Source organism: Mastacembelus armatus, chromosome 12 (genome assembly GCF_900324485.2).
Source record: "Mastacembelus armatus chromosome 12, fMasArm1.2, whole genome shotgun sequence".
NCBI lineage: Eukaryota > Metazoa > Chordata > Actinopteri > Synbranchiformes > Mastacembelidae > Mastacembelus > Mastacembelus armatus.
Window position 1 is genome coordinate 12,401,270 of NC_046644.1, and position 24,260 is coordinate 12,425,529.

General features: G+C 39.5%; 2 protein-coding genes across 7 annotated transcripts; one reads left to right on the forward strand and one right to left on the reverse strand.

Moving 5' to 3' along the window:
• Positions 1–883: 883 nt before the first annotated feature.
• On the forward strand, positions 884–14,731 carry rfx3 (regulatory factor X, 3 (influences HLA class II expression)). Of its 5 annotated transcripts, none has more exons than XM_026296773.2 (17): positions 884–1,110; positions 5,370–5,482; positions 5,643–5,731; positions 6,265–6,520; positions 7,728–7,802; positions 8,078–8,259; positions 8,372–8,491; positions 8,574–8,698; positions 8,841–8,956; positions 9,579–9,694; positions 10,087–10,241; positions 10,333–10,430; positions 10,623–10,772; positions 10,912–11,120; positions 11,224–11,377; positions 11,579–11,621; positions 11,955–14,731. In XM_026296773.2, exons 2-17 carry the CDS (start codon positions 5,375–5,377, stop codon positions 12,233–12,235), a joined length of 2,277 nt encoding a protein of 758 aa, XP_026152558.1. In that variant the 5' UTR covers positions 884–1,110; positions 5,370–5,374; the 3' UTR covers positions 12,236–14,731. The 5 variants fall into 5 exon arrangements, with proteins under 5 accessions (XP_026152558.1, XP_026152557.1, XP_026152559.1 ...); XM_026296772.2 differs by having other exon boundaries at positions 885–1,110; positions 6,262–6,520; positions 10,090–10,241; XM_026296770.2 differs by having other exon boundaries at positions 886–1,110; positions 6,262–6,520.
• Positions 14,732–16,404: 1,673 nt separating this feature from the next.
• Positions 16,405–24,260, reverse strand: smad4a (SMAD family member 4a). Of its 2 annotated transcripts, XR_003295013.2 has the most exons (12): positions 23,913–24,260; positions 22,790–23,140; positions 22,499–22,673; positions 22,220–22,249; positions 21,930–22,133; positions 21,498–21,605; positions 20,825–20,875; positions 20,525–20,708; positions 20,208–20,376; positions 19,688–19,826; positions 17,912–18,871; positions 16,405–17,692 (listed from the first exon to the last, which is right to left on the reverse strand). XR_003295013.2 is itself a non-coding variant. In XM_026296775.2 (11 exons), exons 2-11 carry the CDS (start codon positions 23,027–23,029, stop codon positions 18,660–18,662), a joined length of 1,512 nt encoding a protein of 503 aa, XP_026152560.1. In that variant the 5' UTR covers positions 23,030–23,140; positions 23,913–24,260; the 3' UTR covers positions 16,405–18,659. The 2 variants fall into 2 exon arrangements, 1 of the variants encoding a protein (XP_026152560.1); XM_026296775.2 differs by having other exon boundaries at positions 16,405–18,871.

Genomic DNA, 24,260 nt, shown 5'->3' on the forward strand with positions numbered 1-24,260 from the left:
ATAAAAGGCAACATTCATTTTAAGTGATATTGTCTAACATACTGTCTTCCAGCATTTGTGCTTATTCTATCCTTCCACACAAAATGGAAAAAAATGAAAAACAAAAAACAACTCATTCTCCATTGGGAGTTCAGATGACACCAAATCACTGGAACATGTTTACACAAAAGTGGGACATTTTCGATCTTTTTAAAATCATAATTGTGTCATTTTTTAGTGAGTAAATGCATACATCTGTATGAATACAAACTCATTATGGCATTCCTTTATATTATAAACAGTGACAAGCTGTGAAAGATCACAGCTTCTGTTCAATATACTAGAAAGAAAAAAAACAAATAAAGAGGCAACACCCACATGTTGCTGTAGCTGAGATAACGACCAGAATGGGTTAATATAGTAACTTTAGGGGCAGATTTGGTTTCTTTGTAGCAGGTTTTGATGACAAGCTCTTTGGACAAACTATAAATAAACTCGTCTTCGAAAGCATACAATACAAGAAGTACAGCAACATATTATAATAATAATAATGAATCGCCAGTAAAGCTTGAATCATAATTATGGAAGTGGCAAAATTCATTAATGCAAAAGGCCAAAGATCATGATGAGGTTTTATGACACTAAGAGCCATTGGCTGAGAGGCATCAAACGCCTACAGTATTCTGCTGACTTGTATCATTCAGAGAAGCATGCGGGGCGTCGTCGTTACACCTAAATGCAACACTGAAACAATTTTTTTGTTTTTATTTCAACATCATTAAACATGTTAATAATACTTGGGGTATTTAAAGTCTCCAAATAAATCAGATTAACGCACGGGCCGTGGTGTAAATGCCAGCCTGGTAACATATTCTCAGTACACTCATTAATATATTTCGTTGTGATTTGAAGATTGTATTCAATGCGATTGTACTAAGTGAGTCTTAATCTCCTCCCACCTGCTTGGTAAGGTTGCGCGCTCCCGGTGAGTTTTATAGCAACTGTTGCCCAGTGAGGCAGCGCCATAGTCACCGTAGTCCTGGCGACTGTAACCCACCAACAACAACCTCTCGCTCCATCATTACCACCTCCTCCACCATCCTCATCTTCATCAACCAGTCCACAGCTCAGGTTTGACTGCTGTTTTTACTCTCTTTCGGGGCTTTCTGGCTTCGTGGTTCAGTGTGATGTGAATGCTTTGCTGTGTGTTCTGTCTGCAGCTGAATGAAGCCTCGGTGAATAGCTGGGGTAGTTTGCTAGCGAGGGTGTTTCTTTGTAACGTGTTAGCCTGCTTGCTAACGCTGCCTGTAGATACTCACAGCTGTGAAAGGTCCTGCTCGCCACCAGGAGCTAGCTCCGTCTTCTCATATGGTGCCCCGGGGCCAGAACTTACCCAAATGTTGCCAGTTTGTAAGAAAAGCAGTTTATTTGCGTGGCCCTATTTGTTTAAACTTGCCACGCTGTGTGGTAGCATAGGTCTCGGCTAGTCACCCATGCTAGCTGGTCAGCTGGAGCAGGAGCAGGTGTCTGTTGTTGCTAGGTTGCTAACGCCAGCGTTGCCTTCTTACAATGCCTGTTGGTGTCTCGTTTTTAGGCTAATGTTTCTCTGATATTGCAAGTTTGTGTTTCGGGTGAGTCAAACCTTGTTGGTCATATAAAATGAAATACGTCGATCAATGCTGTGAGCTAGCTTTTCATACACTAACTGCTACTGACAATAGCTAAGCCTTTACTTTCCCTTTTGTCTTAGGGAGCAAGAAGGCTTCGCTAGCTTTTCCCTTCTTTGTGGCATCAGATGGCAACGATAAGCTGTCTGATAACACAAGTTTTGCAATAGTTTGTTTTCACGAAGAAGCACAGGCCCGATTAACATTAAAATAACACCTTAATGTTAAGTTACTACCCTGTTTATCCCGACTCGTTTTGTTATTATATGCATTGCACAATCTGTAACTGGGCTTATGAGCGTCACACTTTAGCCATCCGTTTTGAAATACAAGTATAGCCCAGAATTAAAGACTAACAGTTAGAAGATTATATTTTGTATCTTTTTCTTTATAGCTGTGCGTGTATTTCCCTGGCTGCGCAAGAAAGCAAGAGGAAGGAGTAACTGTTATATTCAATCCAGCATGACACTGTACAGAGGAAAGATGCCTAGTGGTTAGTTAACAGCTTAATATTGTGCCAGATTGATTATAGGTTCACTTCAATTGGGTCCCAACATTCAGTCATGTTTATTTCCTATCAAACATTTCTTTTCCTTACCACAGAATTGTAAACTTGTATTTTAGGATTCCTTAATCCTATGGGTAGTTCATATAGTGGAGCCTTGGTTTCTTAATGTTGCATCATAATTATTCCTGGGTCCATAGAGTCTCATCTGCATCTGTGACCTCTGATTCCCATTTGGGGAGAGAACAGGTGTATGTGTTTGTGTTTGTGTGTGTGCAGGGGTGAATGGAGGACAGGTGTATTTGTAGTACTGCAGGGAGTCCTGGCCATCTACTCTTATCTAATAGTGCCGTTTTTCCACATTTTGAAGGCAAAAGCTCCAAATAATGTAAACGTATTGATCTGGGGTCATATGCAATCCAAAATAGGTCATGCACAGACATCCCTCCCAAAACATGCGCACACACACTAAACAGGATGTTGGAAACTGCTAGTTATCAGATCATGTTACCACTTACCTGTAGTCCAGTAGGGCAGAAATAGTACCGAGCCACCTGCTGCTGGGATCCTGTTGCATTTCCAATCACTTAAAGAGGGGCTGATTAATTCAATTATTCACTCATCCATTTTCATGGCTTAGCAGCATATGGGATGTTTGATTTGTTGTTTTGCCCACCTTGCCAGAAATAATGTATATTGTTGATGAAAGAACAGACTTAAATGTCCTTGTTTTTTCTTTCTTAAACTCACATCTGGCAATTAGGATGGACAATGTACATGTAGACTCACTTTGGTAATATGTGTTTGTGTTATGTTTCAGATAATTTTGGCACATGACATTGGTTGGTCATGACATAAAATCAATTTAAATGCTGGGATATTTTGGCACTGCTAGCAGTAGTACTTATATATTTATGTAGTGTTTTTGATGTCAACAATCTTTACAAATATAAGTCACTCTTGAGTTTACTCTATAATAAATCTGAAAACCCAACTCCTAAACAAACACAGTACTTTGCACACCTCCCCCAACATCAGCTCATAGTTGCATTTCCCTCCATCTGTTTTCCTACTGAACTACCACCTGATCATGATCCTGTCTTGCCTTTGGTTATTATATACTTTTATCTGTGTGAAAGGGAGAGTTTTTTTTTGTATAGCGTACTTCTTTTCACCAGCTCTAACACCTGTACTTGGTGCATCAGTCCTCATCTTTATTGTACATGAGAGAGGCCGATGATGGTTTAGTGAATTTTCTGGTAGTTGCAACAGTGAACATTGGACTCATGTCGTAATGTTAGCAAGAGGAATTGAGGAGAGAAAACGCAGGGCAAAATGTTGCCCTCCTTGGTGGCTTTTGTTCCTCTGTGTCTTTGTAGGGCTTGCACTTGCTCAGTGGAGCACAGCATTTAAGTGGGCCACAAGGGAGTGCCTGAATGGTGAGGCAGGAGGTGTGTTAGTGTGTATATATAGTCTATATATATGTGTGTGCGTGTGTGTGTGTGTGTGTGTGTGTTTGTGGAGGGGGTTGGAGTGAGGCAGCAAGAGTGTGTTGTGATGCAGGGTCTCTTTTCCTCGATTAGGTAGACTCAGTTGGGGCCATGTACTTCTACTTTCGAACTGCACTATGGAATATATGTCTACATTCTCTGCTTTAGTCCCTTTTTTAAAAAAAATTGAGATATAGTGTTTACTGTGTCAATCGTGTGTAATCAGGTTGTTATTTTTTGCGATTTTTCATTGTTGATTTGTGTCTTGAAAAAAAAAAAAATCGCAGAATATAAATATTTGCCTCTGTGGATAGTAGTTTATTTTTCCACCAGCCAGAATGCAGCCTGTCTAGCCAACAGCCTGTAGACATGTCTGACAGTGATAGTATATACACATATACCCTTCCCCAAGGTGTTCAAAATAGTCATGCTGAAAGCAGACGGCTTTGCGTTAATGAATCTCAATTCTCCTGTATGTTTAAAGAAAAATGTTCCTGCTGCTTTACTATTCCTCACACTCTCAGTGCACCGGGAAAGATTGACTCTGCTTTGTAATCCAGCTTTGAGGTTAGTCACCCCAACATGAATAAAGTGATAGCCTTCATCACAAGAAAAAGGCCAGTAGGATATTGAAGATAAAGGGAAGGAGCAGGCTGTCCCTGGAGAGATTCGAAGCTGTTAGGAGACCTAGCTTAATTAACCAAGAGAGGCCTGTTCATGGAAACTGTGATGGGGAGGAGGTAGTCTTCTCCTGGAAGGAATCGGTTATGGTACCCATACTATTATTAACTCACAAACACAGGTTATGCTTCTCACTCTTTTCTTTGTCTTCAACATAGTTCACTTTAGCCTTGATTAGCTCATAGACTGTGGTCTTCGTGCGTAATGTGACTCTTTTATTAGAAGCAATAATGCAATCTGGTAAAGACATCTAAAAATGACATAATTTGTCATAGTTCTTAGTGCCTTTTCTTAGCACTGATCCAGGATTTCCATCCTGAAGTAACATTAAACCTATAAACGTGGGGACAGACAGAGCAACGAGAACCAGCATCTATTTGGAGTTTGTTAAATATTAACTTGTTTTATGGCTGTGAACATGGAGACACGACCATGTGTCACTGATGCATGAGGCTCTCAGTACATTGAGTACCACAAGGCAGAAACAGGTGTTTGGGTAGAATTGCTCTAGAGCAGCTTTAGTGGCATTGATCTGGGTAAAAGAGACAAGGCTCTGTGATGAAACCTCATGTTTTCTATTATGCCTAGATTAGTATCTCATTTAGACATATTTTATGCCCTGTGCTAACCAAATCATGATGATAATTACTGTCTGCATTTTCATCTATACAAAGCTTTTGCCATGTACTATGGTGAATATGTCTATTTAGTATTACATGCATGTTTATACTTGATGTCACTGCTTTTATAACTCTTTCACCAGTTGTGAAATAAGAAAAATATCTGTGGTCCAAGGCCTACTATAAATTCAATTCTTTTTTTCAACAACAAATCCAAACCTGTTTTAGTCCATTTGCACATCGAGTGAGTTAGGCTATTGGTCTTTGATGTCACATGAGTGCTGCCTCAATGATGCATTAAGATTATTATGTTGTTCTTAAAAAGTTGCAGTACCAGTTAGACCAGTAGGTTGAAAGAGTCATTGGTTGTCAGTGACCATAAATATGATCTATCTACAGTAAATGTTGTTTTCTTTGTCTTATTTAGGCGCCATGCAGACCCCTGAAGCAGGCGCTGACTCCACCTCCACTGTCCCTCTACAGACCACTGTGCCTGTCCAGCCTACGGGCTCCACCCAGCAGGTGCCTGTCCAGCAACAGGTACATCCCCCATGCCTCTGTATCTGCATTTGTGTTTTAATGTTCCTGCACAAGTCTGCATTCAGTACGTTCATGTGTGTCTCTTTTTCTCATTTTTTTCTCACATGCAAGTTTAATCAATTGAATAATTTATCTGTAACTCATATAATTTTTTTTCCAGGCCCAGACTGTTCAGCAGGTTCAGCATGTTTACCCAGCACAAGTGCAGTATGTGGAGGAAAACAGTGGTGTCTACACTAATGGCAACATGTAAGTCAGTCTACTACCAGCTCTGCTCTTACACTGCTCAACAAATATTAGCGCTACGTCTCTGCAGCCTGTTCTCTCTCCTCTTAAGTCTCTTCACGCCATCATTCATGTCAGAAGCACATGATGTTGGTGGGGTTTTTTTTTTCTCCTGAGGGTTGTGCAGATTGATTTCAGTCACCTGAGCATGACCAGAAGTAACTGTATATTTAGTGTTGATACTAAGTCTATCAGTATTTGATAAATAGAAAATATGACATTTTGAACTTAAACATTATTGGATTGCTCTAATTATAATTATTGTTGACAGTATTTCACTGTTCCTACAGAAACAATAATGTGTACTTGTACTATATAATTTTCACCATGTATAATAAAGAAGACACATTTGGACCTTTATGTGAATAAAAGGAAAAATAACAGTCTATTTGAAAGCTTCAATAAAACTGCTTCATCATTTAGGCTCTGTTTTTTCTCTATTTCATATTTGGTTTCGGGCATATTCACTGACTGCTAACCTCTCTTCTGAACAGAAGAACCTACTCATACTCAGAGCCACAGCTGTATAGCCAGAACAGTGGAGGGAGCTATTTTGACACACAGGGCAGTTCATCACAAGTGTCCACTGTGGTGACATCCCATGGCATGACCAACAATGGTGGAGCGGGCAATGGAGGAATGAGCATGGGTCTGGCAGGGGGTCAGGTAATCAGCAGCAGTTCCGGGGCTTACCTCATGGACAATGCTGGACCCCACCCTGCCACCCAGACTGCACGAGCCTCCCCAGCTACTGTAAGTGCATAGCACCCGCTGATTGGGTCCCTCGCCTGCCTTTGGCTGCCTGCTTTTCTGTGTTAATACTAGTGTATGTAGTATACATTGTTGTAACTTCTACCTCTTTCCTGTTTAGCTCAACAGAGCAATTAGTTTGCTGTCACTCTTCCAGTTCTGTTTCTGCCACTACCATGATCAAAAATATAGGATGCAAATCTGTTTAGTAGAGTTCTATATTTAAACTCAATATTTGTATCATGTATGCAAAATTACAGTACACGTGTTATGTCTCATTACATATGGAAACAACTTTTGTTTGCATCTCCTTCATGATATCCTATGGTGTGTTTTAACTCTGGTGATGATCCTTTGCTGTTGTATGTGGTGCACTGCGTAGGCTGGTCCTGACTCTCTGTAGTGATCTAACTACTGCCAGCAATGATCACATTGTAACCCTTAATATTTAATGTTCTCGTAATGCAGAGCTTTGTTTCCATCCCTCATTTCATCTGTCCGTTATTCCCACTCTGTTGTGTAAAGCAGGAGGAGCTAAAAACCTGAAAGACAGGTGTGTTAAGGAAGGTAGAACAGCAGTGGAATGTGCTTCTGGAGAAACATAGATTTGCAGATTCAACCAGTCCTCACATCATTTTGCATTTTTCAGAAACAGTCAGAGTATTGACTTTTTTATAGTATGTTGTTTCTTTGATATTACATTATACCACAGTGTGTTTTTGTTGGGCATTAGGCTCTTTGTGAGAATGCCAGCACTCAATTAGACCTAAACCTCTCCCCATGAAGCATGAAACAACCTGTCACCATAACTCTTGAGGTTGACATGTTGAGCATGCTGAATTATCTTGGCACACTGCCCTAGTCTTTTTTTGTCTGGCTTTTTCTCTGTACATGATAGTTGGTGTAAGTAGATCTGTGCTGGTGGAATCTGGATGGGTTGTGTGTCTGTCAGCTATCCACAACTGATGCACTTAGTTGATCATGTTGAGCCTCTATCCTGGTTTCTCAACTAGGCACTGACTTTTCTGTAATGCCAGGTAGCCCTGTTCTGCTTGGGTTTAGTGGTGCTTGCTTTGAGATATTTTGTAGATTCCCTTTATTTTTGCTAGTGGCCAGCAATGTGTAACTCTTTATTTTTCTTGCTTCCCACCACCCCCTTTTTTTTTTCTTCCTCTTATGTTTTGTTGTCCTGTGCTTCGTGGTTCATCAGATTGAAATGGCGATTGAGACGCTCCAAAAATCTGAGGGTTTATCCAGTCAGAGAAGCTCACTGCTCAACAGCCATGTAAGTTGCTTGCCCTCGCCTCACCTTGACTTTTGCTAAACTCACTTTCTTGCTGCTTTAGCTCTCTCAGCTCTATACATTTTGAGTTTGAGGGTGCGGCAGCTTGCTGTTTTTGTTGCTAAATTTATTTGTTACTGTTGCTTTAAATTCACTGGCTGCTATAGAAAGGCTTTTGCAGAGCTGTGGCAGTTTACTGCATGTTTGGAGTTCTTTCCAGGCAGTTTGCAGGGACCAGTGTGTGAATTTTGCCTATAACAGCATGTGTTCCCTTCTAGCTCCAATGGCTGTTGGACAATTATGAGACAGCAGAGGGCGTAAGTCTACCACGATCCACCCTCTACAATCATTATCTGCGCCATTGCCAGGAGCAGAAATTGGACCCTGTAAATGCAGCCTCTTTTGGCAAACTCATCCGCTCCATCTTCATGGGACTCCGTACGAGGCGCCTTGGAACAAGGTTATCTTTTTTACCTTTTTCCTGTTGAAACTATTTTTCATCCATGTGACCTCTTCTGTTCAACTCATTTTGACACTTGTATTATGTATTCACTCGTGGTTTTGTCTTGCAGAGGGAACTCCAAATATCATTACTATGGTATACGTGTAAAACCAGATTCCCCACTCAATAGACTTCAAGAGGACATGCAGTATATGGCTCTCAGACAGCAACCTGTTCAGCAGAAACAGAGGTACACATGGAGCTACACATGCATATAGACATGCAATACTTCACAGTTTTTATAGATAGTGAGGTGAGCCATGTGATTTCAGGTTCAAGCCGGTGCAGAAGTTTGATGGCAGCTCTGGGGAGAATTACTCAGGTGGAGGCCAGCACCATCCTGGTGCAGCAGAGCAGTCTGTCATTGCACAGAGCCAGCACCACCAGCAGTTCCTAGGTCATCAGCTTTTCATTTTATCTGAGTGGCTGTAAAACCAAAAACATGTGAAATGTACCGACTGCTCTATAATTATGTTTGTCAGATTATTTTGTGGTCATTTAAACTTTTTTTTTTTTTTTTTTAATATTCCTTCCAACAGATGCATCACGGGCACTCCCTGACTTTATAGAGCTGGACCTGGGACAGAGCAATACAGAGAACATCAGTCCAGAGGATGTGAAAGCTCTCCAGTCCCTTTATAGAGAGCACTGTGAGGTTAGATAAAGTGCATTGTTTTCATTTTCCCAGCAAAGTCACACACAGCTGATTTTGGCAGAGCAGTTCACAGTGGGAGCAGCAGTTAGCCTCCTCTTCCTTATTTAAGGAAAGCAAAGAAATTCCCTTCAGTATTCATTAATACAATGTCATTAATATGCACCTATTGTGATTTTCTTCTCGATCTGCTTGGACTAGCTGTTTCACAACTACTTAAATCTTTTAAAATTATTTGGTGGTAAGACTAAAAATATAAAAAGTTTTAAAAAAATCAGAAAAAATAACACACATTTAAACTTGGCTAGGTTCAGATTGTGAATACTTTGGGAAAGGTCGTATTTATCGTGTTTGCAATAACAGAGAGATGCATACATGCCAGCTACTGGCATTTTGGAGCAGAATTTTCTCTTCACCTTTTGAGGTTTTTAGTCACAACTGTACTAATATTTAGAAAACTAGGTCATAGAGGTTGTACCAATGTTCTGGTACTTATGGATAATCCACTGCCATCACTGTCAATGGTTTCTAAAGGGTCCGTTCCTTCATATTTTAAAAAGTAGTGGAGTGAAAACATTTTACTCTTTTTTTTTTTTTTTTTTTTTCATTCTCTGGTTTGTTTCAGGCAATCTTAGATGTGGTTGTGAACCTACAGTTCAGTCTAATTGAGAAGCTGTGGCAGACATTCTGGCGTTATTCACCCCCTGACTCGGTAGAGGGTGCAACTGTAACAGAGAACAGGTGGGGTCATGGTCATGAAAAGTGACTATTCTTTGGCTACGTTCACATTACCTGCTGGAGTGGGCTAAATCACTTTTTTTCCTCTACGTGGCTCAGATCTGGGCTTTCTATAGAAGTATAAACACACAAAGTTAGATTGTATTTTTTTTTTTTTCCTCTCTCATATGTGGTCCTATGAGTTTCATATCCGATCTGTGACAGTGCAACATGGAGCATGTCTGGTCATCAGATCTGACAAACAAATTGGAATTGATCAATAAGCCCTGTAATGTGAGCAAAGCCTTGATTAAAATCCTTTAATGTACTATAATGGAAGTGAAATGAGATGACAGAACAAATTTCGATTTTTTTTTTATTTTTTTTTTTTTTTTTTTTTTTTGCGTTTTGTACAGCAGCATTAGTGAGATTGAAGCACGGCTCCCCCGATCGCAGCTGTTAGCGCTGTGCAGAAACGAGGCTGTTCTCAAATGGATGAGCACCTGTGACCATCTAATGTACCAGGCCCTTGTGGAGATCCTTATTCCTGATGTCCTGAGACCCATTCCCAGTGAGCACACTCAGACACCTTTCATGTTTACTTCTGTACTGTGTGGCTTGCAAGTCATAATTAACTTGGTGTTGATGTTTTTGTTTTTCAGGTGCCTTGACTCAAGCCATTCGCAACTTTGCCAAAAGTCTGGAAGGCTGGCTCAATAATGCCATGAATGCCATTCCTCAGAGAATGGTCCAGACCAAGGTGCATTATAAAGAAATTCAAAGTCCATCATTGTGGAAATGCTACACAAAATTCACATTACTGCTTTTACAGTGTACAATTTTAAATACATATATTTTGTGACTTCTGCCCTCATTGTCTCACTTTTGAAAGTTTTTGAGAGCTTTTGTGTGTTTTTTTTGTTTGTTTTTTTTTTGTTTTTTTGATAAATAGATTGCCGCTGTTAGTGCCTTTGCGCAAACTCTGCGCAGATACACATCTCTGAACCACCTGGCTCAGGCGGCACGTGCTGTGTTGCAAAATACATCACAGATCAACCAGATGCTGAGTGATCTCAACCGTGTTGATTTTGCCAACGTACAGGTCAGAACAGCTCTGTGTGCTTGATTATTCAGCACCGTTGCTTTTGTTATGCGTACTATGAATACCTTCTTGATAATGCATCATACCAAAAGAAAATTCAGTTAAGTGTTAACCTCCATTTTTTAATGTTGTTGTATAGGAGCAGGCATCATGGGTATGCCAGTGTGAGGAGGGAGTGGTTCAGCACTTGGAGCAGGACTTCAAGGCCACACTACAGCAGCAAAGCTCTCTAGAGCAATGGGCAGCCTGGCTGGACAATGTGGTCACACAGGTGCTCAAGCCCTACGAGCACAGGCCCAGCTTCCCCAGGGCTGCTCGACAATTTCTGCTCAAATGGTCCTTCTACAGGTCTGCAGCAGAATAACCATAATGAGGCACATCTGAGAATGTTTAGTCTCTTTATGAGACAATTCACTTAATTGTTTTTTTTTTTTTTGTCATGTCTCTGCAGTTCTATGGTGATCAGGGACCTGACCCTACGCAGTGCTGCCAGCTTTGGTTCCTTCCACCTGATTCGCCTGCTGTATGATGAGTACATGTTTTACCTAGTGGAGCATCGCGTGGCCCAAGCTACTGGGGAGACACCCATTGGTGTCATGGGGGAGGTAAAACTGTGACTCGTTTTTTGTTTTGTTTTTTTTTTTGTTTGTTTGTTTTGGGGGGTTTTTTCCCCCTCTCAGTGTATGATATGTACACTGTATATCAAGTTTAAAACTGATTTAATCTTTACCAGGAGATTTGATCAAATTACAATTTAGCTCATTTAGATTTAGAACAAACTAAATGTGATGTGTTTCTGTTTTCAGTTCGACAACCTCAACACCCTTTCCCTCAGTAACATTGATAAAGGTATGTGGCAAAATGTACAAAGCACAACAGCCTAGTGACCAGATCCAGAAAAAAGATTTTATTCTTGCTAACCAGTCTGACTGCTTAGCAATGACCATGACTGTAATTCAAAAGATTAATATATACAGTCAGTTGAATATGCAGTTAATTAGCTGAGAGTGTTTTTTTGGCCTAATTAGTCAAATGTAACACAGATCTACTGAATGTAAATTCTTTTAGAACCAGCACAAGATTATAAAATGACTGGGTAGACATTACTGAACAGTTAACACACCAAAAGACTTTTTTGCATTTTCTCCAGTGTTTTATGCTGTGTTGCTTTCTCTTCTCTAGATGAAACGAGTGGGATGGACAGTGACTTAGAAGAGGACACAGAGGAGTCCGGTGAACCTCTTGCCAAGCGCGAGAAGTCAGAGCATGAGGTGATCCAAGTGATCCAAGTTGGGGCCCTAGAGGATGGGTCCCACCCCGTGGTGGGTGTCATGCAGCCAGGTGTCCTTCACTCACTGCCCCAGCCCCCGCAGGACCACAGCGAGCACATCCTCACCCCCTCAGCTGGTACTCCCACCATTCGCCACTGCAGCGCCACAGGCAACACCTACGCCTCCGTCTGAGGGTCTGAGGCCAAGGTTGACCCTGTCTGGCCTATTTCTGCTGTCTCGTTCTCCACATATCTTTTTCTCTGTAAGTCTAGATGTCTCCATCTATTTCACGCATTGTCTCTGCACTTGTGTGGACACACTCTCCTCACGCTATCCAGCCTGGAGAAGTGTGGAAAGGTTATACTCTGGCCAAGATGCACTGTCTGTGTCTCACTGCCTAGATTCTGGATGTGGTTTCATCCCATTAGTCTGTGCTATATCACAATGTGGCAGCTGGTGGAAGGACCCTGGAGGAGAAGGACTAATATGAACCATTAGATGATGTTTCCTGGTTAAGCATGACTTAACTCAAAAGGGTTTTACCTTAACAGAAAACTTAACTCCTCCACATTACTGATGTCTCAAAGCTCAAATCCACGTCACTAGTCCCAGTGGAGCAAAGTCACTGATTGACTTTGCTTATTGTACATAGTTTTATTTTAATTGGTATTACCCAAAACTCATGGTGCTATCATTGTGTTATGTTTGAAGTTGCAGTTATCCCTCCTAATTTTAGTATGATTTATGTCAACTTGCATTCCAACTGGTGATAGATTTTGACTGAACAAAATCATTTTGAGTATTGTATGTAGCTTTAAAAAAAAAAAAAAAAAAAAGGGATAACTTTTTTTGTATTTAAGACATTTAAAACAAGGATCACGGGGCAGTTTTGCCTGTTTGGTTTGAAAATTATTTGGTAGCCACCTGCTGATAACCAGTTTTTAGCCAGAGAAAAAGAAAACCCCTAAAAAAAAAAATAAATAAAATCTGTGCTGCTACTCCTGTATGAAAAAAAATGAGATTGAGAAGACTGGCTTTACAAAACCACTTTCTCAGTACTAGCTGCCTTTGTTCATTTTAGATGCTCTGTAGTGTGGTTTATGTGATAGTTTGTTTTTTTTTTAAACTTTCTGGACATGTTCCCCTAGTTTTGTAGTTTTTGTCAAACTGAAATACCGTGAGTTCAGGAAGGACCAAAAACAACCACCAAGAGGAAGCTGAGTGTGAGCCATCTGGGCTACCTGAGAGCTGTTTCCCGTCCCACAGTGCCATGTTGCAGAGCAGAAGGAATGTCAGGGATTTAATGTACCTCGGCTTTATCATAGTGCCTTATCCTTAAATGCAGCTGTCCTTGTAGTCCTGACTGTGTGGTGTAGAGAGCCCACAGCCCCTCTGCATTGTCCCAGCCACACATTTGGCTTTCTGGTGACTTGTGGCTGGATTTGGGCTGGCTCATCAGTGTTGAGACGAAGTGATGCAGGCACAGACACACCTGTTTTCTCTGGATCAGCTCTACAAAGCTTATTACTTATCTCAATCATGGTCTTTAGCCTTGTTCCTGCCCTTGCTCTGCCCTCTGAGGCCTACTCTCACATTAGCCTTTGTTATTGGGTGGTGTATGTTTGTATGTGTGTGTGAGACAGTGGACACATCGGTCTGCACTGTGTTTTTATGTGCATGTGTATATATGCCTGTGTGTCTGCGTGCTTATGTGTATGTGTTGGAACACATCCATCAGTCACCCTACCTCAAACCAGTGGTGCCAGCCCTTAGACGCGTGCAGCACAGTCACCAAACCTTATTGCACACACACACCACTGTACTGCACAAATCTCAACGTGACAGAGAAAATCTGCAGTGCTTTTCTCTCACCTCTGATACATTTTCATTTCAGTTTTTAGCTCATAAAATGCTTCATCCTTTGTTCCCTGTTTAAATATGATCTTTGTACAGTGGACCAAAAGTAGATATTTTCTGATATTCAAAGAGAGATATATAGATATATAGATATATATATGTATAGTATATATAATGATGACACACTATGAATATTTGTTGCTTTTTATGTGGGTGATCTGATTGTTTATATGTGTTTCCTTTGGTAGCTCCTCTGTAATTAGTTCATAGACTGTGAAATGGGAAAGGCATGGGGACTAACTTCTGATTCATTAGAGTACAGCTATACTTGAACTGTTTCAGCCTTTTTGTTGTGGAGAATATTGAGATTAATCCTCTAAAACAGGAAGATTTTTTTGCTAAAATATTTTTTGTTCTCATTTTTCATGGCTGTTGAATTGGTCTCTACCTTCTCGCTGCAGAAATGTTTATTTATTGATATTTATTCTGTTTGTGTTTTTTGCTGAGATGCATATGTTATAATGGTACTGATGAGTAATTATTACCACTGCAAAGAGCAGAAATACTGTACAGATGGGAAGGTTTTTGTCATTTTATTTTCTTCATTATGTATGTAGGTTGGTAAAGCGTTAAAAAGGCTTGGTACTGCATTTGCTGTAATCAGCCCTTGTAGGTTGTCTTACTTATTCAGCAATTTCTTTAGAGGAATTGGTGTAGAAAACATGTAAAGGAAGGTGAGAAAATGTGTGTCATTTAGGTTACTGGGTGAGTGGACTCTCATGACTCTCACAACCCCCCCCCCCCCCGAGACACTTCGGGAAAATCAGAAAAGTAAATTCTGTCAACCCCAAAGACATGTTCCGTATTAAATCTGCGATACACATCTCTTACTGTAGCCTTACCCTGATCCTGCTAGCTTGAAATGTCTGGTTTATCATGTCTAGGAACTGACTGTACACAATTGTGGCTTTCTCATTGTTTGAAAAGTCTGCAAGAAATAGTCAATGAACTCTGAGTAGCAGGAAGTTGAAGGCCTTGGGCATTTTGTTTATATGTCTGTGCCCACGATAAACTTTCTAAACTGTCGACTGCAAGTTAAGAGCATTCGCGAGAGCCTCACATAAAACTGTGTTGACTTAATAGCTACGCAAAATGAGAAAATTACCCCACTCCCAGAAATGATAGGTTTCTGTCTATGACTCCAATTTTTAAAATATGCTGTAAATCTCAGCAGTGTGTACAGGTGAGGAATGAAGGTTTTGCAGGATATATTCATGGCATTTTAACCCTTCTCTCACAATTAATTTTTATATGAATTTCAGCTCCTTTGTCATATAAATTAACTATAACACCGTATGTGGTAACTTATTATGGTATTATTTTGTGCCTGAAGTGAAAATGGCTTTTTTTTTTATCTTAATTGTGTGCTTTAGGATCATATGTAAGTGCTTTCTGGTTTTGCACGCCTAACATGTGCTGCTAGAAACTGTATATGTCAGTTTTGGGTTTTTTTTTTTTTCCCCTATTTGTTTTTATATAGACTTTTGTGCCAGACAGTGATTGTTTTCTGCATCTCAAAGCCTGCCTGGTTAACACTAGACTAATGTTACTGCTGCCAACATAATTGTACTTTATTTCCAAGTGTCTTTGAAATTGAGAAGTAAGATTGTTTTTGTAACAGACGTTTGCAAAAGAGCCTGTTTCTGATCAGAAAACTTACAAAAAAAAACACAAAAAACAAAACAAAACAAAAAAACAAAAAAAAACATAAGCTATTCCTTGTCATAGGAGCAAAAGCTAAGAAATGCCTCTTCGCCTGGACAGCGTGGCAGCTTCACTGACCCACAGCAGACTCCAGTGCCTTTAATTTTGCCCTGGCCAGACTAGATGTCCTGGGTGACTAGTGGGTCTCTGGTGGGCTACAGGTAGAGGCTATCAGAGCAGACATTTCATTGCACAGGTGCTGCCACTGAGAAGACACCATTGCTGAGGAAGCATAGAAACATGTCCTCAGACTGGACTATTTATTATTTACTGGATGTGACACAACACACAAACACTTAGTAGTATATGCACGGTAGATTACCTGCAAACAGCTTTTTATTGTATAGAACTGGTTAATGAACAAGGAGTTACTGTAAGTAAAATGCTCTCTTATGACTTATTTTCTCATGATCGTGATTTCTTTTGTCATTTTTTTTTTCCTGAATGCTGTGAACTGTTTGAGATTTGTATTTGGATGTTTTGAAGTGCCATTTGACAGTCTAGTGAGTCGTGGCCATCTGTAGCACGCTCTAATGCAAGCACAAGCATTTGGCAGTGGCATTTGGGAAAGGTTTTTATTTTTGATTCACCCTAGACAAAACTATGTATATATCAAACTGGAAGGGTATATTTATTTGTGTCCTAATTTTTTTTTTTTGATTTGTTCTTTTGGTGAACATTTTATCATTTATATATGTTGGCTAAAGTGCTTTTGTGATTATTTTTTTTTTCCTGCATAATGTATAGTATCTGATAATATATACACACAAACTTCATGTGACTTTCTTTTTGTGTGCTGTTAAGTTTTCTTCATATACTGTATCGACTCAATTTGGCAAACAAACCAATGCGTGTAGGGTGATTTGTATTGTGCATTTTGCATAAAAAATGAGGAGAATTTGGGGGACTTTTATATTTATACAGACATTATCATTTAGTGTGTCGTACTGATGACTATAGAAACTATTAAGGACACATGTAGTTTGGTTTTCTGAATATTTCAGATCTCAGCTCAGGCTAGCTTCTTAGTGTTGTTTTCTTAAAATTTGTGACTTGTCTTTGCAGTAATAAACGTTTTCTTGTTCAAAGACATCGCTTTTCTCATAATTCTGGCTCAGACTAATCAAATTACTCTACAATAGATGTAGCCCATTAAATTTTATTCAACCATATTCATACATATAAACACCAATATCATTCAAACTCAGTTATGTATTCATAATGTATGACATAAAATGTAAAGATTAAGATGAGCATGATCTTGCATTTCCTGTGAATTTTACAGATTTTTTTTTTTAAAAATAATTTTCAATCATGAAGAGTGGTTCAGCACTGTAAAGGTACCAAAATGAGTATAAAATACTGCAACAGCTATAGATAAACAGCGCTCCAAATACCAAAATATTGCTTGACTAGTGGTGAGCAAAAGCTAAGATCATTCAGCTGATGACTAAAACCAAGCTTTTACAAGCAACGTAACACTGAAATGACTTCTGTCACTTTCTACCCATTTCACTGCTCATGGGGTATATTTGGTATCAGTATGGCTTACACTTCCTTCTCACACAGTTCAAGCTTTGCTTATTTACTTCGCCGTTCTCTAGAATAAGTCACATCAAGAGTCATCCACGTAATACTCAAAACGGGTTACATTGAGATTTCGGGCAGATAACATTGAACCCAAATTTTCATGGATCTCACTAAGATCATTAGCAAGAAAAAAAATAAATACTTCCCGGCTATGTTAGCAGATTACACAGATTTAAAAAAAAAAAAAAAAAAAAAAAAAAAAAGCAATCACACAAGACTGAAACAAGACAAAATATTTGGGCAAATTAAAGTGCTAATGGATACTATGTAGGTATCTGATGACAAAATTAGATAATTTGAAATCATACTATGCAGATGTATTATAATAATGGGTACTTTTGAAAATATTTCTAATTCCAATGAACTTTTGGGTTTGAAAACTTCAGTGGAAACGTCACTTCTAACAGGCTTGACTAGTAGCAGAATAATGGAGCAGTTCTATGGTGTTGACAGAGAAGCCAGGTCTGCTAAAATGGGCTCTTCAAATACTCTTTGCATCATTAAAAACAACTATTCAAAAGTATATAAATCAACATCAAACAAGGACTGTCAGCATTGAAAAATATTTAAGACTATTTTACAAGAACGGGAGTTTTGAATAATGTGACATTACAACAAATGTCCTGATCTGTGAGGGAGGAAAAAAACTCCACTTACATGAAGCCATGTCATCACTGGAGAGCCAACCAAGGAGGACTGGGCCAGCAGTATACTCCAACTGAAATCACATTCAATATGTTCAGACAGGGTAGGTTACAGGTACGTATCCAACACAAGCGCCACGTTTTCCTCAATTTGACTGTTTTTAGGCCAAGTAGTTTTCTCTCTCACTAAATAGTTGAAAAGAAATTAAGTATACCAGTTATGGGGGTTCCACATTACTCTTAAATACAGAAATGTAGAAACTGGGATAAAAATGGCCTATACTCTCTTGTGATGATGCATTTGTTTTGTACAGCACCATGAGAGAGACACAGCTTTGTTTACTTCATGTTGTTATGCACTTCCAATCAGTGAACACAGTCACAATACTTGAATCTTTTAGTATGTGCATGTCCCTGGCAGGAGTTGTAACACATTCCCAGTATGCCACAACTCACTGACTCACATGTTCCTCCAGCTGGTGTTTGGAATTTACATGTCTGGAATTCGCAGGCATGTAAATTATTTAAAGCACACCGAGTCTCGCTCAGTACACTGACCACTGCTCACAAAGCTGGACTTGACTATACTGTCGGCCTTTATGTCCTTGTTCCTACTTCTACAACCTACTAAACATTCCTATGGTAGCAGTCCTCCTTCGGCGCTCCAGACCTATAAGTGAAGTGATCTTCTAAAAATAAAGTCCGATTTTTTTTTTTTATGTGTGCGTTTTGTTCTTTTTGTACAGTTAATTTCTTCTAAATCAGTCAAGAGGTTGAGGGTCAGCTATGGGCATAGTGTGCAGAACTTCATCCAGTAGCTGAAGAGCTCGGTGTAAATGGATCTCGATCCAGCAGGGCGTCTCTTTGATGCTTTGCCGCGGGTAGTCAGGCCCCCAGCCCTTCACAAAGCTCATCCGCAGGATGCACAGCCTGCGCAGGTCATCAACCCCAATGCCTGCAGCAGCAGACAAACCTGTAGGGGAATTACAGGCAGAAACTTTTAGATCGATGAGGCCCTTTAGGCCAAACCAAGACATATGTTAGCAGGGTTACTTTAGTAGAAGTAGTAAAAGTTGAAACATATAGACACACAACTATACAGAATAAGTACTACTAATATACACACACATCTCCCACTCACTGTTTTGTGTTCTAGTGGCTATACAATGACAAAACTTTCCTGTTTCCTTAAATCTCCATTATTCTAACATTTAGTTGTTAGTTGTTGTTGTCTTGTTGCAACTGTTCAGTCAGTACTTTGAAACACATCTCACTATGTCAAATAAATGACAAAGTCTAATAAAGAGAAATTAGAGCAAGGGAAATTTTTTTTTTTTTTTTTTTAACTTGGGTCTTTTAGACTTTATACAGCCCTTCAGCCACACCTTTCCATTTAAAATATTCTTGGTAATTTTATATTGAATATATGTACCACACCTGGCTTGATATATATATTTTACTACTTAGTACAGTTGCAGAATCCAACTTGCCTAAAGCCAGACTAAAGTCAAATGACTGAAGCCAATCCAATTTAGTTATGTTGACTGAATAGCCATTATCCATTAGGAAAATGCATCATTTCCTGTCTCTTTTTTCTTTTTCATTTACTGACACTACTGGCTGGTTTTCTTTTGTTCATGCTACTCTTTCTCACAATGCTGTGCATTCAAGCGCCATAATAAAGTCCTTGACATAAGCCTGGACACAGAATGCCTACAAGGGGCAATGATGAGAAGCAATCATAATAATACACTTGCTGAAGCGTCAGCACAGCAGTAAAAACACTCACTGATGGCAGGAGCAATGCCTCCCACAGAGCCAGGTCCAGGAATGTTCCCAGCCACCGCTGCTGCCTGGGCCGCAGCTGCTGCCTGAGCTGTTGCTGCCTGCTGCTGCATCTGCCTGTGGCACTGACGCAAGTCAAACACCTGCCAGGAACAAGAACAATGCTACATCTGATAACAAGCCAAGATATCAAATGAACACTCAAGCATTTGACTTGCCTAATAACACTGCAAAGGTTTAATGCTAACTTAACCATATTATGTCAACAGGTCAAACTTAGAATAATGTATATATAGCTGAAATGTACTATAAAAATGAGATGACCACAAAATTGTATTGTGATTACAGTTATTGCAACGCTAAGTATAACTGTATTAAGATTCAAATTACTTTTTTTATAATGGCTCCACTTCACATTAAAGTCTTATTATTGGTGTGCATGTAAATACATTCAGCGGCAAGGTGAGTTTTTTAATGATTGCTCTGAGTGTTTCTCCTTTTAATATATGTGCACAGTATCTCACCTTGATGTAAGCACTGGGGTAGATCTTATGAACTGCATCTCCAGGTGCACGTCCAGCCTCTCGATCCAGGTAATAGCTCTGCACAAACACTGCATGATCACTTAAACAGCGCACCCAGACATCTCCTTCACCTTTGCACTCCAGCTGCACACCTTTACCAATGTGGAGCCTAGGGATGGGAAGAAAGGTTAAAAAAAAAAAAAACAAGCACAGTATAAATATTTTGCATTGCTTGTCGTACCCATAAGCACATGTTAAAATATGAACTGAATGAAATATAGGATGATATATATCTACATAGCCATGTAGCAGAGTACCTGGCTCTCTCTATGTTTTCTGTCCTGTGGACATTGCTCAGTTGGCCCAAGCAGAAGCGATCCCCTCCTGATGGATCCACATATCCATCCACAGTCACTATCGGACAGGTAGATGGCACCTTAAACGTTTCCCCAACCTGAACATCCATCTCAAAGTATGCAATCGAGCACCAATATTCTGGAGCTGAAACCAACCAAAAAGCAACCTGAGGTCAAATTCTTTGCACTGATTATAGTCATTTTTATGAAATACAAAAGGTAGATATGTGGACTGTCTTCTATTTGCAACCGCATACTCACCAGGGTGATTGGATATGGGAGGCTGGAACGCAATTTCACTGGCAACAGGCCCTGTAGGAACATGTCACTGTTAATTACAGACAGGAAATTCTCAAACCACAACAGTTCATGTGATTACACACTAATGACACTGAAGTGATAAGATTTATCAAGTGTCAGAGGCAGAGTGTGATGTTTAATTTCTATAGCAAATCTTAATTTTGACCTTAGTAATAGATTTTGTGTCATATTCATAAACATATAAATGAATAAATCAATAATAATTTTAGAGCCACAGGATCAATAAAGTGTTATTCTAATCTAATAAACCTAAGAAGATGTGTTAGAATAAATGATTTTTTATACCTTCTACATTTTGGTGTAGCTACCTTCATTTTTATATCTGATAAAAGTCACTTAAAACAGAAGATGTGTCATCAAAAAAAAGTGATAACGATGTCTTTAACAGAACAGCCTGAAGCTGCTATATGAGAGTATCACAGGTTCATCATGTTATACAGCTAGTCACTGATAATCTAAGTAACAATATTCTACTAACAAGAAAAAAGGGGAAACACTCATGAATTAAACAAATGTTCACATCTGTAATTGTCATGAAAGGTTGTGTGTTTGTTTTCAGGTTTGGTGTCAAAGTTTCATAAAAAAAAAGAATTGAGTATTTCCATCCACTCACAGTAATGCCCTGTGTGAGGCATGGGTGGATGATGTTGTAGATGCCCATTCTGGTGTTGAGGCACCGCAGGGGTGAAGCTGTTGTTCCTGCTCCAGCTGGGGGTAGGGTCTGTAAAAATAAGTCCAAAACAGATGCACTACTAAACACAAACTCGAAGTCAGTGCTGTTGGTCTATTCTCAAAGGTAAATACTCAAAATAAATGTTAAATGTATTAGTAGTAATTGTGCCTAAAAAACATTTCAAACTATTTTGCAGGTAGCCCTTCATAAAATAGTAGGTTTTAAGACTTTAAGACTTAATATGACACGTTTAACTTCTGAAGCACTTTAGACATAATCAGCTTAATTTAAACTTAGACTCTGACAAAAAAAATATATATATTTCATATGTTTTGCATAAATGTGCAGACTCAGACCAGTATAGTGTCTTACTTGAGGGTCCAGCGCTGATAGTAGAGAATGCAGAAGTTGGAGCTGAACTGCTGCCCTCTGATGGTGGAAGCAGAGCGGGGCTACTGAAGGTCTCCTGCGGACCAGGCCTTGACGGTGGATGCTGGATGGTTTGCAGGTGACTTTCAGAGCTGGAGTGAGCCTGCTGGTTGTCATAATCATACTCATCCTTTACCAGGAGTGGACCTAGCAAGAGATGAAAGATGATTTAAACTGCTGGACATCCAAAAAATCTTCAACAAGCAAATATTCAAACTGTGGCATCTGCTTACCTGAACTTGAAAGGGTCAGTCCTGATAAGTCTGCGAAAACATTAAGAACAGATATATCACTTTATCTGTACATATGCAGTAGTACTAGGTCTATATTCTCACTAAGAATTGGAACATGAATTGTACTTTTTTTCAACAAAAATCCTTTATGTAAACAGGGAAAATCATGTTAAAGAGACACTAACTTGAACCTTCACAAAGCATCACATTTTGGCATTTTATATCCATGGATAACTGTAACAATGAGATAAAACTATCAAACCTGTCATTCTTACTTACCAATGCCTGGAGAGACAACCCTCTCGTAATGGTACGGATTAACACAGACATTGTCACATTTCAGGTCAAAGGCATATTGGCAGTATTTCACATGCTTTAATTCATTCTTGTGTAGATCAGGCCATCGCCACAATCGTGCATAGACAACATGGGGAAAACCTTTACGCCCCGCAACCTAAAGCACAGAGAGGTAGACCTAATGAGACAAGCTGCATTTCTGTGTTATCACTCGCAATTTTCTTTTACAATTACAAGTGGAACACTAAACTAAATGTGTATCTACTACTATACCTGTAGGCGTCCATCCAAAGTCCGCTGTATGGTTACACACTTGCTAGGATGTGCTCCATTTGTAGTAATGGCTGTGATAAGGGAATCCAACTCATCTTTCTTCTCCTTCAGCTTCTTGACAAGACTCTCAATAGCTCTCTTGGCAAAGCTTTCACTCTCTCCTCCCTGCCTGTGGCACATCAGGCTATGCACAATGCTTAGGCAGGCATCATTACTTGTGGGAGTGTTTGTGATTGACATCTTGCTCCTTAGGTTTCAACCTTAGGGAGGCTTTCCCGCTGTATCCTCTATGCCTTTACCAGTAGAAATGACGAAGGGAAATAACTGTCAAAGCAGCCTACGATAAGCAGCCTAAAAGGAAAAATAAGTGTTACATGAATTCAGTTCAGATGGGTATGCCAACCAACATTTCATATTGCGTTACATAATGTAGCACTCAAGGTACAATCTGTGTATCAGCATAACCTAATTTCAGGTGTTGGTAGAGAACTGATTATTGTGTTCAGCCCTCTCTGAAACCAATCTAGCTAACTCCTTAAAGATGACAGTAAATAACACAAAAACCAGAAGTCACAGTAGGTGGGTTTTCAAACAACTTAAAAAAAGAAACTAGGAATAAATAAATACTTGAGGTTGTGTGGGTCTTTTCATTTCCACTAATGACAACACCTTTATTTGTAGGTTTTTAGTGGAAAACAGCAGTCTTAAGGCTCGTATTCATGCAGAGAAACTTAATGTTGACCTTAAGTACAAAAAAAGACTTGTGGCACTTAAAGCTGTGTTTTATTTTTATTGTCTGCAATGGAAATACTAACGTTATATCGAAACGAAGATACTTGACGTTAGCCCCGAAAGTACAAGACTTTGTAAACACTGATTATTTCTTACAATGACTCACGAGTCTATAATTTAACGTGACTTAATTTATACTGTAAAGACTATTTGTTCAAACTAATGGACTCTAGCTCTAGCTAACATTGCCCAGCTCAATAGGCGTTAGCTAACAGTTAGCTTATCAATGGGTTTACCGTAAATGTTAGCGCTACTTAGCTAACGCTAGTTTAGCACATATCCCATAGCAAAAAAGCTACACAACCAAACACAAACTGCTGTGGATACTTACACCGAATTACCCTCGTAGCAGCGTTAGTCCAAGTTGTACTCGATGATAAATGAGTAGTTTTAATACCGTTAACTTGACCAGCTGGCGTTAACGTTATTAGGCTAAGCTTGCTAGCACCTATGCTAACAGCCAAAGCTAAACTCATCAACTTCACACTAGCTCACGAACTGGTACAACACCATATTATCTGTCGTTTATCTGTCCTCCTCACAGGTTAGCACAGTAACAACGAGCATGTAACGTTTACACTAATGACTGTATGTTTGCTGGTTAACTGCCCACGAAAATAAACAAAAAAAGTCCTCTCCACCCACCAAGAGCCAACTGCGCATGCATGGCTGAAATATA

Coding starts and splice junctions, on each gene's coding strand:
- rfx3 (XM_026296770.2), top strand. CDS start 5,375: ATGCAGACCCCTGAAGCAGGCGCTGACTCCACCTCCACTGTCCCTCTA. Junction 8,260..8,371: donor ACGAGGCGCCTTGGAACAAG/GTTATCTTTTTT, acceptor TTTGTCTTGCAG/AGGGAACTCCAAATATCATT. Junction 11,378..11,578: donor CCATTGGTGTCATGGGGGAG/GTAAAACTGTGA, acceptor TTCTGTTTTCAG/TTCGACAACCTCAACACCCT.
- smad4a (XM_026296775.2), bottom strand. CDS start 23,029: ATGTCAATCACAAACACTCCCACAAGTAATGATGCCTGCCTAAGCATT. Junction 20,709..20,824: donor TCCCATATCCAATCACCCTG/GTGAGTATGCGG, acceptor GGTTGGTTTCAG/CTCCAGAATATTGGTGCTCG. Junction 18,872..19,687: donor AGGCATTGCTCCTGCCATCA/GTGAGTGTTTTT, acceptor ATTCCCCTACAG/GTTTGTCTGCTGCTGCAGGC.